Here is a 15,948-nt window from a genome sequence, read left to right as displayed (position 1 = left end):
GCCGACATTTGCCTTCCGAGCTCTCAAAGGGCTTCCCCACCACACATTGGAGAAAGCCCTTTGAGAGCTTGGAAGGCTCTCAGCGGCAGCGGGGACAGGGTAGGGGGTGTCCGAATGACTTCCAGGCGAAGCACTGGAAGCCATTCGGAACCCCCCTGCCCCCGCCGCCGCTTGGATCCAGCCCCCGGCCGGTTCCCCTTGCATGGTCTGATCCGACCATGCAAGGGGAACCGGCTGGGGGCCGGATCTAAGCTCCTACCGCCGCCGCCGCTTGGATCCGGCCCCCGGCCGGTTCCCCTTGCTTGGTCTGATCTGACCATGCAAGGGGAACCGGCTGGGGGCCGGATCAAAGCTCCTACCGCCGCCGCCGCTTGGATCCGGCCCCCGGCCGGTTCCCCTTGCTTGGTCTGATCTGACCAAGCAAGGGGAACCGGCCGGGGGGGGCGAATCCAAGCGGCGGCGGCGGTAGGGGCTTTGATCCGGCCCCCGGCCGGTTCCCCTTGCTTGGTCTGATCTGACCATGCAAGGGGAACCGGCTGGGGGCCGGATCAAAGCTCCTGCCGCCGCCGCTTGGATCCGGCCCCCGGCCGGATCCCCTTGCTTGGTCTGATCTGACCAAGCAAGGGGAACCGGCCGGGGGGGCGGATCTAAGCTCCTACCGCCGCCGCCGCCGCTTGGATCCGGCCCCCGGCCGGTTCCCCTTGCTTGGTCTGATCTGACCATGCAAGGGGAACTGGCCGGGGGGCGAATCCAAGCGGCGGCGGCGGTAGGGGCTTTGATCCGGCCCCCGGCCGGTTCCCCTTGCTTGGTCTGATCTGACCATGCAAGGGGAACCGGCGGGGGGCCGGATCCATGCTCCTACCGCCACCGCCGCTGCTTGGATCCGGCTCCCGGCCGGTTCCCCTTGCACGGTCGGATCAGACCATGCAAGGTGAACCGGCCGGGGGCCGGATCCAAGCAGCGGCGGCGGCGGTAGGAGCTTAGATCCGGCCCCCAGCCGGATCCAAGCTCCTACCGCCGCCGCCGCTGCTTGGATTCTCCCCCCGGCCGGCTTTCCCTTCCATGGTCGGACTCTCTGGAGTCCAGCCATGGATGGGGTAACCGGCCGGGGGGAGAATCCAAGCTCCTACTGCTGCCGCCGCCGCTTGGATCCGGCCCCCGGCTGGTTCCCCTTGCACGGTCGGATCCGACCATGCAAGGGGAACCGGCCGGGGGGCGGTTCCAAGCGGCGGCGGTGGCGGTGGGGCTTGGATCCGCCTCCCGGCCGGTTACCCCATTCATGGCCGGACTCCTGAGAGTCCGACCATGGAAGGGGAACCGGCCGGGGGGCAGATCCTAGCCCCGGATGCCTGATAGGCATCCGGACCCCTGCCGCCGCGGCTTGGATCCGCGTTGCGGCCGGCTACCCCATCCATGGTCGGACTCCTGAGAGTCTGACCATGGCGGGGGTAGCCGGCCGCGGGGCGGATACAAGCGGCGGCGGCGGGGGTCCAGATGCCTTTTAGGCATCCGAAGGGGAATCCCGGCGGTGGCCTCGGAAGGACCCTTCGGAAGGGTCCTTCCGAGGCTACCGCCGGCATTTTCCCCCAGCTGAGCAGCGGGGCTCCCGCTCAGCCAGGGGAAAATGCCCCCTCCGAAGGGGAATCCCGGCGGTGGCCTTGGAACGACCCTTCGGAAGGGTCCTTCCGAGGCTACCGCCGGCATTTTCCCCCAGCTGAGCAGCGGGGCTCCCGCTCAGCTAGGGGAAAATGCCCCCTCCGAAGGGGAATCCCGGCGGTGGCCTTGGAACGACCCTTCGGAAGGGTCCTTCCGAGGCTACCACCGGCATTTTCCCCCAGCTGAGCGGCGGGAGCGGTCCTTTGGAGGCTCCCGCCACTCAGCTGGGGGAAAATGGGGCCCATGGGGAAAACATCGCAAAGCGATTTTTCCCCATAGGCAACATCGCAAAGCGATGGCAAAAGAGATTGCTTTTTTGCCATCGCTATGCGAATTCATCGTTAACCGGGGCACTCGTTAAACGAGGCACCACTGTACTTTTGTTGACATTGTGTAGGAAGGAGTGCAATGTGTTACTAAGTAAAATACTGTACTGATTTGTCAAGTGGCAGGGTAGGGAAAGAACTTCCTTTTCTTCTCACACTTCCATTCCAAAGGGAAATTATATGCAAACTCCTCCTTAATAGGTATCTTGAAACACAGGAGATGAATTGAGCAGCATTTGAGGATTTTACCTTGGTTTTTCTTTGGGGGGGGGACAAGTCTAATAGTAATGCAAATGTAATTAGCAGTCACAGTAGTTGTGTAACATCAATCCATTTGAAAATAACAATGATTTGAGTCACTTATTTTGTTGCGTGTTCTGAATTACGAATGCCACCTGTGGGACACATTATGCAAACTATCTAAATGCAGTAAACAAACTGCTGTGATGAGAAGTGAAATGTAAATTCAGAGGCAGTGTTTAAAGACAAACCAGCACTGGAAGTAAATCTTTTGAAGTTACCTTAAATGTGAAATTGCATAACTATGAGAAGTAACTATGAAAACAGCTATCATACTTTTTCTGGCGCTGTTGTTATCACAATCATTTGCAGAAAAATAGTAATTCAGTTTCCATTTGTGGCCTTTTTGATATTTGAGATTCCTTTTCTGTTTTCTTTATGTCAGTTTGTGTTACTGTTTGAGCAAGTTCATGTAATGGAATTCGGTATGATATGTAGGCTGGAAAGATAATTCAGGGAAGTCTTGAAATATTTTCCGGCAATAGTCACAATAGCTTGGATAAGAATATCATTCTGGTAGTAAAAATCATGAAGATACTGCCCTGTCCCCGCCTTTACTGGCCTGCAGATATTTTTCTTCACCTGTTTGGAAGACTACAAGCCTATATTTCCATGCTGGCCACAGATGAGAGATTGCCATAACATTTGCCTTATACCAGGTGGACTAGTAAAGAATGGAGCGCCTCCCCAAACCTGTGGAGAATAAGACATTCCTTGTGTAGCTGGTTGTTATATGTAAGCTTCCATGAAAGTCACTGGTGTACTTGGCATCCACTGTTGGCAGAATCAGGGCTTTCTTCCTGAGCACTGATTCTGATGGAAAAAGTGGAATCCAGTATATTGGATTCTGGCAATCAAATAGAAAATAGCTTTTATTAATAATGTAGGGTAAAATCAGTATTATGGAGGAACCAGGGCTCATAGCGGTGAAGTCCTGGAACTTTCAGATGAGCAGGATTATGAAATCTTCTCTCTCTCCACCCCCACTTTCCCTATTCTCTGTATGCAAAGTAGCAATCTTAACAGGAGCAGAAAGTGATTTTTGTAAGCTATCCCTATTGTAATTAAAGTGTTTGAGAGTGGCTTGGTGTAGAACAGGTAGTTAAGAGCCATTAGCTTTACAAAAGACTGTTCCTTATGGGAACAGAATTTTCTAGCCATTATTTGTTATGGACCAGTCCAATTGACTGTATTTTTGGACTTTCCTGCAGGTGCTGTATTACAACAATAAAAATAAACCAATAAAATATTACAGAAGTATTGTAAATTTCGTTGACTCCCCCCCATAAATTCAGAGTTTGTTTTTTAACAATTTTTTTCCTGAATGTTTTTGAAGGCATTAAATCCAAGGTGGATGAATTAAAAGCAGCATATGACCGAGAAGAATCCCCAAACCTTGAGGAGTATGAGCCAAACACTGTTGCCAGCTTGTTGAAACAGTATCTGCGTGAACTGCCTGAAAACTTGCTTACCAAAGAGCTGATGCCTCGCTTTGAAGATGCATGTGGGAAGACTGTGGAGGCGGAGAAATTGCAGGAGTGTCAGCGTCTCCTGAAGGAACTGCCAGAATGTAACTTCCTTCTGATCTCCTGGCTGATTGTGCACATGGACCATGTAATTGCAAAGGAACTGGAGACAAAAATGAATATCCAGAACATTTCCATTGTGCTCAGCCCCACTGTTCAGGTATACTGTATGTGTCAATAAGCACATGTTTAAGGTGTTTTTTGAATTGAGGTTTTCAAAGTAACCTTATTTGTTATTTCACATACTGTATCATGAGCATAGCCTAGGGACACAAGTTGGGGTTCTCTTACTGAAGCTGAGTGCCATTGAAAGCTGTATGTGGCAGCTGCTCTGAGCTCTTTGGATAAAGAAGAATCCTAACCCTAAGGAACATTAGGGCCATACCCTTGTAAAATTGTATGGGGATCAAGAGCAGGACCCATATTCTTCTAGCTTCAGCTATTTGAATCCAGACTGGGGTGGCACTCTTGGGGAGCTGGTGTACTGTGGAAAGGTATCTGCAGCACTCTTAACTCCACGCGAAACACAGACAAATGAGCCAAGCTAGACACTCCCACACTGAGACTGAGTATTAGTCCTCTGAATTAGAGGTTTGCTGTGTAGCCAAGCTGAACCTCCTCTATATAACTTATCTTGCCTTTCAGTCATCCTGTGTAATGGCCTCTATAGTGTCTTAGCCAACTTTGATATCAGAAATGAAGTCTGATATTGAACAGTATCTTTACTGCTTCACTGAAAAGTTAAAAGTATGAAGAGTTTTCAAATTCTGCAGAACTCTTCCTCAGGCAAAGGTGGTACAAAACATGGGGTTAATGCAGATCATTTAAACAGTGGGTCAGATGTTATGCTCTTGAGTCATGCAAACAGAGTGCTGATGAAACAAAATGTTCTAATTTGCAAGAGGCAGAGGTAGCAGAAGTATCAGCTGGCAGTTCCTTCTCCTCCTGCAGACAAAAAGCCTTTCTTACCTCTGTCTCGTGTGGAATCTAAACTCTGTGTGGCTGCATGACTCAAGGGTTTTATAACTGGCCCAATTTTTGAACAATTTACCTCCATCCCTGCTTTCATCCCATTCTTGTTTGGTGAAAAGTTCTGCAGAGTTTGAACCCTTCATTTTTGTAACTCTTCAGTGATCCAATAAAGATACTGCTCAGCCTTAACTGCTAGGACTAAATTACACAGCTCTTCTTTATGTTCATTTTTGGAGGCTGTGATCTTTAGTATCTCAGACTGGGCCCAAAGAACTGTTTTGTGTTGTGTATTTTAATTTTTTAAAAAGCCTTTGGCCATAAGAAGAAGATGCATAAGAAGGAGCAAATTGAGGGCTGCTGTCCTAGACATGCATGCTAGGAAATTACTCCCATTTAAACACAACAGGACTTACTTCTAAGTAAAAAAGCATAATCTTGCACTGTTAGTCAAATGATAAGACACAGCTAAAGTTCTGGATCAGAATTAAAGTAGCCATTAGCTGGCACTAGATACTCGGTATATTCTTCACATGCCAACTGAAATCTGAATTTAAAATACTTAGACTGGAGGATGATAACATGTCTTTAGCACAAGAAGTGATTTGGGGCTGGATGTAGCATTCAAAAGCAAGGTCACAGCTAAACCTGCATGTTGCTTGCGTTTTGTTATCCAGATCCAATGGCCTTCATCTATATTTGGAATATTCCAAAATAAGAATAATTAGATATATAAGTGGCATAATCAGTGTCCATTTAAAGATTTCAAAAGACCTCAAAATAGTTCAGATCACTAAAGTACCTTTTGGAATGTCCTGGTGTGCTGATTGTTCTTATTTATAGTTATATAATACTTGTGTGCCATCAAGCCATTCTGACTTATGGTGACCATTTTCAGGTTTTTCTAGATAGAGTATTGAGAAGTGGTTTACCATTTTCTTCTTCTCAGAGCATCCCGGGGACTGTGCAGCTTGCTCAGGGCCACACAGGCAGGTTCTTCTGACAGTGAGGAATTAAACTTCCAACCTGACTCCACTGCCAGATACCTAACTCTCTAAGCTATCTAGTCAGGTACTGAATCTGCTTACATGGTTAATTTAGCAAACTCTTAGTTCAATTCATATTTTAGGGTTCCTCTTCTTAGCATTATGCTGCTTAACCAGAGAAGCTGATAAACCAGTTAGAATGGTGGTAGGCATTACATTTGAGTGCTTAGATTGACACTGAAAGCAGTAGACCCATGGCATAAAGTGAGAGTGGGTAATGCTCTATGCGCAAAAGTTGGAGGAGAATATTACAACCATAAAATAGAATGGATGTGAGTGAGCTGAATATGTGCTTTTCTATGGTTTGTGAGTTAGATGGTATGCACCAGGCTCTGTCCATCTTTGTCTTCATGGTTTTAGTGCTATATCTGGAGAGGATTCTGCTTCGGTGTAGGCTCACACATGGGCAAGAGCTCTGGAAAATATGTGTGTCTGCACACATGTAGGCCCTTCACTTTAGACCTCACAGTGAAAACATGGAGAACACAACAGCAGAGAGAGTGGGGCTGGGAATATCCTGTAAGTGTGTGTGTTCTCCGCTATGACATTTATGACACCTGTATAGAAATACTGTCCCTTGTGTCAGACTGTGTCTGTGACTAGAGAAGATATCCACAGGTTGTGAGAATGCAGATCCTAAAAGGAGAAATAAAAAAGTGGAAAACAGCGAATTTTTCAGTTCCACTATTTTAAACACCTGCTCCGTTACAGACTCTTCGGCATCCTTTGTTGTTACAATGTTCAGAGGTACCAGTGAGACAAGTAATGTCACAGATAGAGATAGGGGTATTTGTATATGAATATCCACCCACAGGTGCAGATAACGAGGCTCTGCCCCCCGGGGCCAGACCGACCACTTATTTGTTCGATGCTACCTCAGGCTCCGCAATCCCTTCCTATCACTCTGGAGCTCTCAATGGATTAGAGTGACACCCTTCGACCTGACAGAGAGGCTCATCATCTTGTCCCCTTCTCCTCTTGACTTCACACTTTCCCAGCATCAGGGTCTTTTCCAGGGAGTCTTCTCTTCTCACGAGATGGCCAAAGTATTGGAGCCTCAGCTTCAGAATCTTCCAGTGAGCACTCGGGGTTGATTTCCTTCAGAATGGATAGGTTTGATCTCCTTGTAATCCAGGGGACTCTCAAGAGCCTCCTCCGGCGCCACAATTCAAAAGCATCAATTCTTCAGTGGTCAGCCTTCTTTATGGTCCAGCTCTCACTTCCATACATCACTACTGGAAAACCATAGCTTTGACTATACGCACCTTTGTCAGCAAGGTGATGTCTCTGCTTTTTAAGATGCTGTCTGGGTTTGTCATCGCTTTTCTCCCAAGAAATAAACGTCTTTTAATTTCGTGGCGGCTGTCACCATCTGCAGTGATCATGGAGCCCATGTCTTCCCCTTCTATTTGCCAGGAGGTGATAGGACCATGATCTTAGTTTTTTTTTTCTGTTGAGCTTCAGACCATTTTTGTGCTCTCCTCTTTCACCCTCATTAAGAGGTTCTTTAATTCCTCCTCACTTTCTGCCATCAGAGTGGTATCATCTGCATATCGGAGGTTGTTGATATTTCTTCCAGCAATCTTAATTCCGGTTTGGGATTAATGCAGACCTGCCTTTCGCATGATGTATTCTGCATATAAGTTAAATAAGCAGGGAGACAATATACAGCCTTGCTGTACTCCTTTCCCAATTTTGAACCAATCAGTTATTCCATATCCAGTTCTAACTGTTGCTTCCTGTCTCACATGTAGATTTCTCTGGAGGCAGATAAGGTGGTCAGGCACTCCCATTTCTTTAAGAACTTGCCATTGTTTGCTGTGGTCCACACAGTCAAAGACTTTTGCATAGTCAATGAAGGAGAAGTAGACGTTTTTCTGATACTCTCTGGCTTTCTCCATAATCCAGCGCATGTTAGCAATTTGATCCCTAGTTCCTCTGTCCCTTCGAAATCCAGCTTGTACTTCTGGAAGTTCTTGGTCCACATACTGCTGAAGTCTACCTTGTAAGATTTTGAGGATAACCTTGCTAGCCTGTGAAATGAGTGCAGTTGTACGGTAATTGGAGCATTTTTTGACACTGCCCTTCTTTGGGATTGGGATGTAGACTGATCTTTTCCAATCCTCTGGCCAGTGCTGGGTTTTCCAAACTTGCTGGCATATTGAGTGTAGCACTTTAACATTGTAGTATTTTCAGATTTTAATTAGTTCAACTGGAATGCCGTCACCTCCACTGGCCTTGTTTTTAGCCATGCTTTCTAAGGCCCACTTGACTTCACTCTCCAGGTTGTCTGGCTCCGGGTCAGCAACCACACTATGTGGGTTGTCCGGGACATCCAGATCTTTCTGGTATAATTCCTCTGTGTATTCTTGCTACCTCTTCTTGATGTCTTCGCTTCTGTGAGGTCCCTACCATTTTTGTCCTTTATTATGTCCAGCTGCCTAGAGCGGTCGCAATGACCAGATAGGCGGGATATAAATAGAATAAATAAATAAATAAATAAATCTTTGCACATCTTTGTTCCTTTAACATCTCCAATTTTCTTGAACAGATCTCTGGTTTTCCCCTTTCTATTCTTTTCCTCTATTTCTTTGCACTGTTCATTTAAGAAGGCCCTCTTGTCTCTCCTTGCTATTCTTTGGAAGTCTGCATTCAGTTTTCTGTAACTTTCCCTATCTCCCTTGCATTTTGTTTCCCTTCCCTTCTCTGCTATTTGTAAAGCCTCGTTGGACAGCCACTTTCTTGCATTTCCTTTTCTTTGGGATGGTTTTTGTTGCTGCCTCCTGTACAATGTTACGAGCCTCTATCCAAAGTTCTTCAAGCACTCTGTCCGCCAAATCTAGTTCCTTAAATCTGTTCTTCACTTCCACTGTGTATTCATAAGGGATTTGGTTTAGATTATACCTGACTAGCCCAGTGCGCTAGTTTAATCTTGGTTTTGTTATAAGAAGCTGATGATCAGAGCCACAAACAGCTCCAGGTCTTGTTTTTGCTGACTGTATAGAGCTCCATCTTTGACTGCAGAGAATATAATCAATCTGATTTTGGTATTGCTCATCTGGTGATTTCCATGTGTAGAGTTGCCTCTTGTGTTGTTGGAAAAGAGTGTGATGACCAGCTTATTCTCTTGATAAAATTCTATTAGCTTTGCCCTGCTTCATTTTGAACTCCAAAGCCAAACTTCCCTGTTGTTCCTTTTATCTCTTGACTCCTTACTTTAGCATTCCAATCCCCTAGAATGAGAAGAACATCTTTCTTTGGTGTCAGTTCTAGAAGGTGTTGTAAGTGTTCATAGAATTGGTCAATTTCAGCCTCTTCAGCATTGGTGGTTGGTGCATAAACTTGGATAACTGTGATGTTGAAAGGTCTGCCTTGGGTTCTTATTGAAATCATTCTATCATTTTTAAGATTGTATCCCGGTACAGCTTTCCCCACTCTTTTGTTGACTATGAGGGCTACTCCATTTCTTCTACGGGATTCATGCCCACAGTAGTAGATATAATAATCGTAAAATTGAATTCGCCAATTCCTGTCCATTTTAGTTCACTGATACCCAGGATATCAATGTTTATTCTTGCTATCTCCTGTTTACCAAGGTTCATAGATCTTACATTGCAGGTTCCTATGCAGTATTTTTCTTTGCAGCATTGGACTTTCCTTTCACTTCCATGCGTGTCCGCAGCTGAGCGTCCTTTCGGCTTTGGCCCAACTGCTTTGTTAGCTCTCAAGCTACTTGTACTTGTTCTCTGCTGTTCCTCAATAGCATGTTGGCTGCCTTCCAATCTGAGGAGCTCATCTTCAAGAATCACATCTTTTAGCCTTTTGTTTCTGTTCATGGCAAAGATACTGGAGTGGCTTGCCCGTTCCTGCTCCAGGTGGATCGTGTTTAGCCCGAACTCTCCACTATGACCTGTCCATCTTGGGTGTCCCTGCACGGCATAGCCCATAGCTTCTCCTGAATTACTCAAGCCCCTTTACCACAACAAGGCAGCAACCCGTGAAGGGGAATGAGGATTAAGTTATGTTGATGTGATGCCTTTATTTTGTCAGGTACCCTTTGCACCTTCTTCCTTCCTAGCAGAGCTGATATAATTGAATGCAACATGGCCATATCTTGTCAGTTTTTTCTGTGTACACAAGATTAAGGTATAAAATAAAATTAAAGTCAGGTCTTTTTTCACTCAGGAGCATTTCGAGATATTAATGTAAAAGCTAGTATTAAAATGAGCAGGAGTAGCTTGAAGCACATTTGACATGCATTTCTTTACACTGTTAAGACGACACATGACATTTTGTTTTGGAATATTCCCATATAGGGAATGGTTAACAAAAATTTTGGGGGGGAAAGCTACCCTATTATCATGCTACTTAAAAACTTCGTAAGGACGACTACATTTTAAAGCTTTTGCTTCCGCACAGGTACTAGAAGAGCAGGACTAGCATTTCCCCCCCAGTAAATATTTTGCAGTCTGAGCCCTCTGATATAATGGCTACCTGTAGACATCAAATAAACCATGGTTTTAATCAATTGTGAATGATTGTAGCCAGCATGTAGCCGCCCAAGGCCATGTTTATTCCCCCCACCTTCAAAGCTCCTCAAGCCTGCCTCTCTCTCTCTCTCTCTCTCTCTCTCTCTCTCTCTCTCTGTCTGTCTCTGTCTCTGTCTCTGTCTCTGTCTCTCTCTCTCTCTCTCTCTCTCTCTCTCTATCTATCTATCTATCTATCTATCTATCTATCTATCTATCTATCTATCTATCTATCTATCTATCTATCTATCTATATTTGATAGCACAATCATTGTCTTTTCCTGCAAAAAACCTTCAGAAGGGGTAATTCACATTAAAACAAATTACAGATTTGCACTCTGGGGTGATGGAGAACAGATCCTGCCCCTCTTCTGTATGCCTACCTTTCATGTATTTGAAAAGTACTAAATCTCCTCTCAGTCTTCTTTTCTCAAAGCTAAACATGCCCAGTTCTTTCAGTCTTTCTTCATAAGGTTTGATTTCCAGTCCCATGATCATCCTTGTTGGCTTCCTCCAGTTTGTTGGCATCCTTCTTAAACTGCAATGGCCAGAACTGGACACAGTACTCTAGATGAGGCCTAACCAGTGCTGAATAGAGAGGGACTAGTTTGGAGACTATGCTTCTGTTAATACATCCTAAAATTGCTTTTGCCTTTTTTGTAGCCATATACAGTAGTTGGCTTGTATTCAGCTTGTGATCTACTACAATTCCAAGATCCGTTTTACTTGTTCTATTACTATGCCAAGTATCCCTCATCTTGTAACAGTGCATTTGTTTTTTTTTCTCTAGGCATAGAACTCTGCATTTATCCCTATTAAAGTTCATTCTCTTGTTTTAAGCCCATTGCTTATGCCTATCAAGATCTTTTTCAATTTCGTTCCTATTTTCCAAGGTATTAACTGTTCCAACCCAGTTTTGTGTAATGTGCAGATTTGATAAGTATTCCCTGCACTCCCTCATCTAAGTCATTAATAAAAATGTTGAAGCATAATGTGTGCAAAATATTTTGACTTCTATTGTTAAAGAACCAATGTAATTATCCTGTTTTCTCAGATCAGCAACCGGGTCCTGTATGTGTTTTTTACTCATGTCCAAGAATTCTTTGGAAATGTGGTTCTAAAACCTGTGACAAAGCCACTTCGTTGGTCTAACATGGCCACAATGCCAGCGTTGCCAGAAACACCAGAAAGCATCAAAGAAGAAATAAGAAGACAGGTTGGTCTTCTGGATTGATTAAATCTGTGCTTGTTCCATTAACAGTCATCTTGACTGAATCAGCTGTAGACAATTCAGATTTCTCATAGTGGAGTTGTTGCAACTTTTATTAGGAGAAGGTTTGCATGAAAAAAACTGGACTACAGGAAATAATTACAGCTTTAAAAGTTGACTTATGCCTCCCACATAGTAGATCAATGTTCAGTTAATATTTAAATATATGGCAATACCCTATAACCTTATTACCCTGCAATCACAAAACAGCAGCTTCAGAATCAACATTTCTTGATCTTCTATTCAATTAAAATATGGTCGAAACAGAGTTGCTTTGAATGCAAGATAAAGTATGTTCTGTATCTTGAATTCAGGATGTGAGATAGAAAAATGAGATTGATTGGTTGTGTTCTTGGGGAAAAGTAAACTGAACAGATTAAACACTTGCAAATATTTTCTTGAATTAAGAGCTTGGCGTTTCTTCTTGCTATTGTTGTCTGTTTCATAATTTTCAGTCTGTGTCATTCAAATAATAACTTTCAAGATTCCCTTCCATAAAATGTATTCTTCTTAGAGCCAGATTATTGTAACATCATGAGGTAGGAAAGACAGTTCTGCATGCTCTTTAGAACTACCGTGGATGATTATTTTGGTGTGGAGAGAAATACTTAATTTATTCAGGGAGAGCTAAATCACTTATTGAAGTAGGCATGTATAGGAAAAGTAGGAGGAGTGATTTGAAGCAGAAAAGATGAATCACATTGTTGAATATGGTGTGTGTGGTGTTGTTGTTTCTAACTAGGAGTTCCTTTTAAACTGCTTGCACCGAGACCTACAGGTGGGGATCAAAGATTTATCCAAAGAGGAAAGATTGTGGGAGGTGCAACGAATTTTAACTGCTCTCAAAAGAAAACTAAGAGAAGCTAAAAGACAAGTAAGTTTCTTTGTGTTTTCCTTCTCTGACCCACACAGATTGGAAGGAAAGTTGCATTTTTTTTTGTTTTAGCTGACAAAGATGGAAACTGGAACAAATGTTGCTGTTACAGTGTCATTCCATTCCTGGGCATAGAATCTAAACTGTCTTTTGTGATGGCTCCAGTGCAGGAGTGTGGAACTTTTCTTAGTGCTGCTGGATCAAGATATTCCATAGCGTAGGATGTGTGTTTCCTTCCTCCTTTTATGAGAGAGTCTCTTCACCCTGGCAGTGCAGCATAAGGGCTCTTGACTGGTTTTGCTGCTGCTACATATTAGCAAGGGTTAAATAGTCAGAATGCTGAACTAGCATTTGGGAGATTTGGGTTCTAATCCTTACTAAGCTGTCATTAGATTATCTTGGGCCATTTCAGCCTGACCTATTCTTATGGTTGTTCTGAGGATAGAACGAGGAGGAAGAGAGCTGTTTACAACACTATGCACTCATAGGAAAAAGGGTGAAATATAAGAACCGATACATTCCAAAGCATCGTTGTTGGAATAATTTTCACCTTCCCTTTTATGATTGGTTTGACATAGCATCTTATGAGATGAAGATGAAACAGTGCTGTGTGGAGTCCTGCGTCACAAAGGGGCTATTGCGTCACACTCACTCACACTTAATTCACGCTGCCACCAACCATTCCCTCAAATAATACTTCAGGCCAATGTATGATTTCAAAATAAAAGAACTTATGTTTATTGAGTACAACAAAAGGAATGGTAAATCACTTGAAGAAAAATAATAAGGCAATCACTATAATAAAGTAACACTCACACACACTCTCTCACAGACCCTCACTAGATAGCACAGTTTACTTCACAATATCATCAAGCCCTAACCTTCCCTAACCAACCCTATCTGGTCCCTAACCAGCCCTATCTCTAATCCCTATCTCTAATCCCTATCTTGTCCCTATCTTGTCCCTATCTCAAGTCCCTATCTCAAATCCCTATCTGAAGCACTCACACCATTTACTCCCCTTATATACACTAGCTCCACCCCTTATGCCCCACTTTCCGTCACGCTATTGGCAGATGACATACAGCTTCAGCAGTGATGGACAGGTGATGTCAACGTTACTGTAACAATTTTCACCTTCCCTTTTATGATGATTGGTTTGACATAGCACCTTATGAGATGAAGATGAAACAGTGCTGTGTGGAGTCCTGATAATTCACTATTCATGCTTGTTTAGTTTCTGCTGAGAAGGCTGTAAAATAGATCTGTTATGCTAGGTAGCTATCTGCCCTTGAAGATGCTTTGCGTTTCTGTTTTTCAGTTTCACAATTCAGTATTTCTCTTTCATGGTTATATTTTACACTTCTATTATATTTTCTTCAAGTTTTAATAGACATGACCTTTGCATGCTCAGCTGGTCTGTGTTCCGGTATGTGGAACCTGTCTCAAGTTGCCACATCAATCAGCTCATACCATTTGCTAGGATGAACCAGAAGTCTTGCCGGTTCATGGAAAATCAAAAGCAGTTTCACTTATTTAATTATCATCTGTTATAGAAAGGGTGACAAACAAGTGCTGTTCTAGAAAGCTTCAAATAACTTTAGACCTTTTTCTCAGCATGGCCATCGACACCAAAACTGTATGAGCACTCTTGCATTCAGTTAGATCAGTGGTTCTTAACCTTTGTTACTCGGATGCTTTTGAACTGCAACTCCCAGAAACCCCAGTCAGGACAGCTGGTGGTGAAGGCTTCTGGGAGTTGCAGTCCAAAACTCAAGGTTAAGAACCAGTGAGTTAGATGACTGAGTGTCTTCAACCATTGCGATTGCTTTCAATGCAGGAGTGTGAAACAAAGATTGCACGAGAGATTGCCAGCCTTTCAAAGGAAGATGTTTCCAAAGAAGAAATGACTGAGAATGAAGAGGTTATTAATATTCTGCTTGCTCAGGTATCTCCTTATGTCAACCATTCTTCTCTTTTAATTTTAATTTTTTCCCTTCTCACTACTTCTGAAACAGTCCCATCATGAGCTGGAGAGAAACAAACATTCCCATTTGAGAGAAAACTATTCCTGTTAATGATGCAGGTTGTTTTAAATAAAAGGATAATCCACAGCTGCATCTGAGTCAGGTTTTTTGAGCAAACTGAAAGGTAGTGGAGGGGGTGGATAGTTTTGCTCCCAGTCCATGCCTCATTATTTTCCTTTCCTTGATCCTGAACACTTGATGAAGCCCTTGTGATTATCTCAAAACAGGGGACAGATAGCTCCCTGCTTCCTTCTGAAGGTATGGCTCACCTCTGGCATTGGTACTGGAGCAGGGGAAGACTCCAGACAACTTTTGGTTTCAAAAAATGACATAAGAGTAAATAAAGCTAGTAAATATAAATGAATTTGAAATACTATCAATTCGGAATACAAGAACTTTTTGAAAGTGGCTGCTATTTGGATATCTCAAGTTCAGAGTTTGAAAATACTAATGTTTCAGATTACAACTTTCAGAACTGCCCAGTTACCATAGCTAGAGGATTCTTGAAGTTGCAGTCCACAGAACAACTTTTCTACGCTATAAATGTAAAGAATGCCTTCCAACAGTCCCTAGTTTCTCTGCAGCACCACCAGCCAATCCCATGTAGTGTTATTGCTGCCATAGATATCCTTGGCAAGTCCATTCTCAGTTGTCTTCAGTTCTTTCCTGTTTCTAATCACATAGCTTAAAGCAGTTCTTTAAATGCCCTCAAACACCCATCTCCCTATTTCTTTTTATACCTCATTCTTCTATTTTTCTACTCTATCTCTTGTCTAGCAAAAAAGAAGCAGTCTAGTGCAAGTTAGTGCAGCTTTTGCTGCTGGTCCAGCAAAATTGCCATTATACACCTTGTACCACACTTAATTTACTCAGGGGTTTCTCTGAAATATAATGCATTTCTTTTCTTTTTTTGTGGAGCTGAGAGTGTTCAAAACATTGGGATTCAGAAGGAGAAATACAATTGCATAAAATGTGTGGCATTTGTTTTTATACATGAACAGAATGAGCAGTCTCCTACATGTAATAAATGCCTGTCATTTATTAGGGAGGTGACTTTGCACATTGGGACGTTGTATGTTGAACAATCATTTACCTATTGGTTGTTGTGGGTTTTTCGGGCTCTTTGGCTGTGTTCTGAAGGTGGTTCTCCCTAACGTTTCGCCAGTCTCTGTGGCCGGCATCTTCAGAGGACAGCACACCTTCAGAACACGGCCAAAGAGCCCGAAAAACCCACAACAACCATTAAATCCCGGCCGTGAAAGCCTTCGCGAATACATTTACCCATTTTTTCCCTTGTTCACTCCACCTCCTTCCGCCATAGCTTGTTTCATGGACTATTTTTGATGCTCTTTGTCAAGGAAAAAATTAATAAAAGGGAATGGATGGGGCTACTGATTATAATACACTATCACTTGGTTGTACAGTAGG

General features: G+C 43.6%; 1 protein-coding gene across 9 annotated transcripts in view; it reads left to right on the top strand.

The window, feature by feature from the left end:
• Window positions 1-15,948, top strand: part of RALBP1 (ralA binding protein 1) — a 37,510-nt gene that overhangs the window by 13,015 nt on the left and 8,547 nt on the right. For 6 of the 9 annotated variants that reach the window (XM_072998810.2, XM_078391531.1, XM_020793543.3 and 3 more), the window contains 4 exons: window positions 3,619-3,968; window positions 11,404-11,565; window positions 12,362-12,493; window positions 14,334-14,441. In XM_072998810.2, the coding sequence (XP_072854911.2) occupies window positions 3,619-3,968; window positions 11,404-11,565; window positions 12,362-12,493; window positions 14,334-14,441 (752 nt within the window). The remainder of the gene's footprint in view (window positions 1-3,618; window positions 3,969-11,403; window positions 11,566-12,361; window positions 12,494-14,333; window positions 14,442-15,948) is intronic. The other 3 variants (XM_078391532.1, XM_020793547.3, XM_020793552.3) reach the window with 2 other exon arrangements.

This window comes from Pogona vitticeps, chromosome 4 (assembly GCF_051106095.1).
Source record: "Pogona vitticeps strain Pit_001003342236 chromosome 4, PviZW2.1, whole genome shotgun sequence".
In the NCBI taxonomy this organism is placed as follows: Eukaryota; Metazoa; Chordata; class Lepidosauria; order Squamata; family Agamidae; genus Pogona; species Pogona vitticeps.
The sequence above is the reverse complement of the archived record's forward strand: the minus strand, read 5'-3'. Positions and strand labels throughout refer to the sequence as shown.